Source organism: Dinoponera quadriceps, unplaced genomic scaffold, assembly GCF_001313825.1.
Source record: "Dinoponera quadriceps isolate SergipeBrazil2010 unplaced genomic scaffold, ASM131382v1 scaffold12398, whole genome shotgun sequence".
Lineage (NCBI taxonomy): Eukaryota > Metazoa > Arthropoda > Insecta > Hymenoptera > Formicidae > Dinoponera > Dinoponera quadriceps.
The window spans coordinates 1-464 of record NW_014566124.1 but is presented as its reverse complement, the minus strand read 5'-3'; the positions used below and the strand labels follow the sequence as shown (position 1 = coordinate 464).

Here is a 464-nt window from a genome sequence, read left to right as displayed (position 1 = left end):
CATAATTAGTTTGCCCAGCGTTTCCTCGGCCGCATGAGACGGACAAGAAAACGACGAAATGTCGGAAATCTGGGCATATCTTCCTCGAGAGCTCGTCCAACATTTTCGTGGCCCTTGCCTTCGGCTTGAATGACTCTTCGAAAGTTTCTGCGGTTTGGTTCTTGTAGATAGAATCTCTGAGTACAACTGCGAGGTTGAATATAGCGTCCACGGGTCCCAGTCCCGCAGCGGATTTCAAAATAACCGCACAATCCTTGGGATCGGACACGTCAGCACATGCAGTGATTTGAATATTTACCCCGTAGGACTTCCATAATTCCACCCTCGAACGCTGATATCCGTTTCGTATTCCGGTTCGCGAAATCAGCAATAGATTTCGGGCACCCCGAGGAATCAGCCAGTCAGCTAATTCCACCCCGAAGCCACCTAGGCCGCTCAAAATAACGTAAGATTTTTGCTTTTCG

At 48.9% G+C, this 464-nt stretch overlaps 1 protein-coding gene across 1 annotated transcript; it reads right to left on the bottom strand.

The window, feature by feature from the left end:
- Positions 1-4: 4 nt before the first annotated feature.
- On the bottom strand, positions 5-454 carry LOC106751369 (fatty acid synthase-like; the record flags this gene model as incomplete). Its single annotated transcript, XM_014632246.1, has 1 exon — positions 5-454. A coding segment is annotated over one exon (450 nt), but the record flags the coding sequence as incomplete, so codon positions are not given.
- Between the last annotated feature and the right edge of the window lie 10 nt (positions 455-464).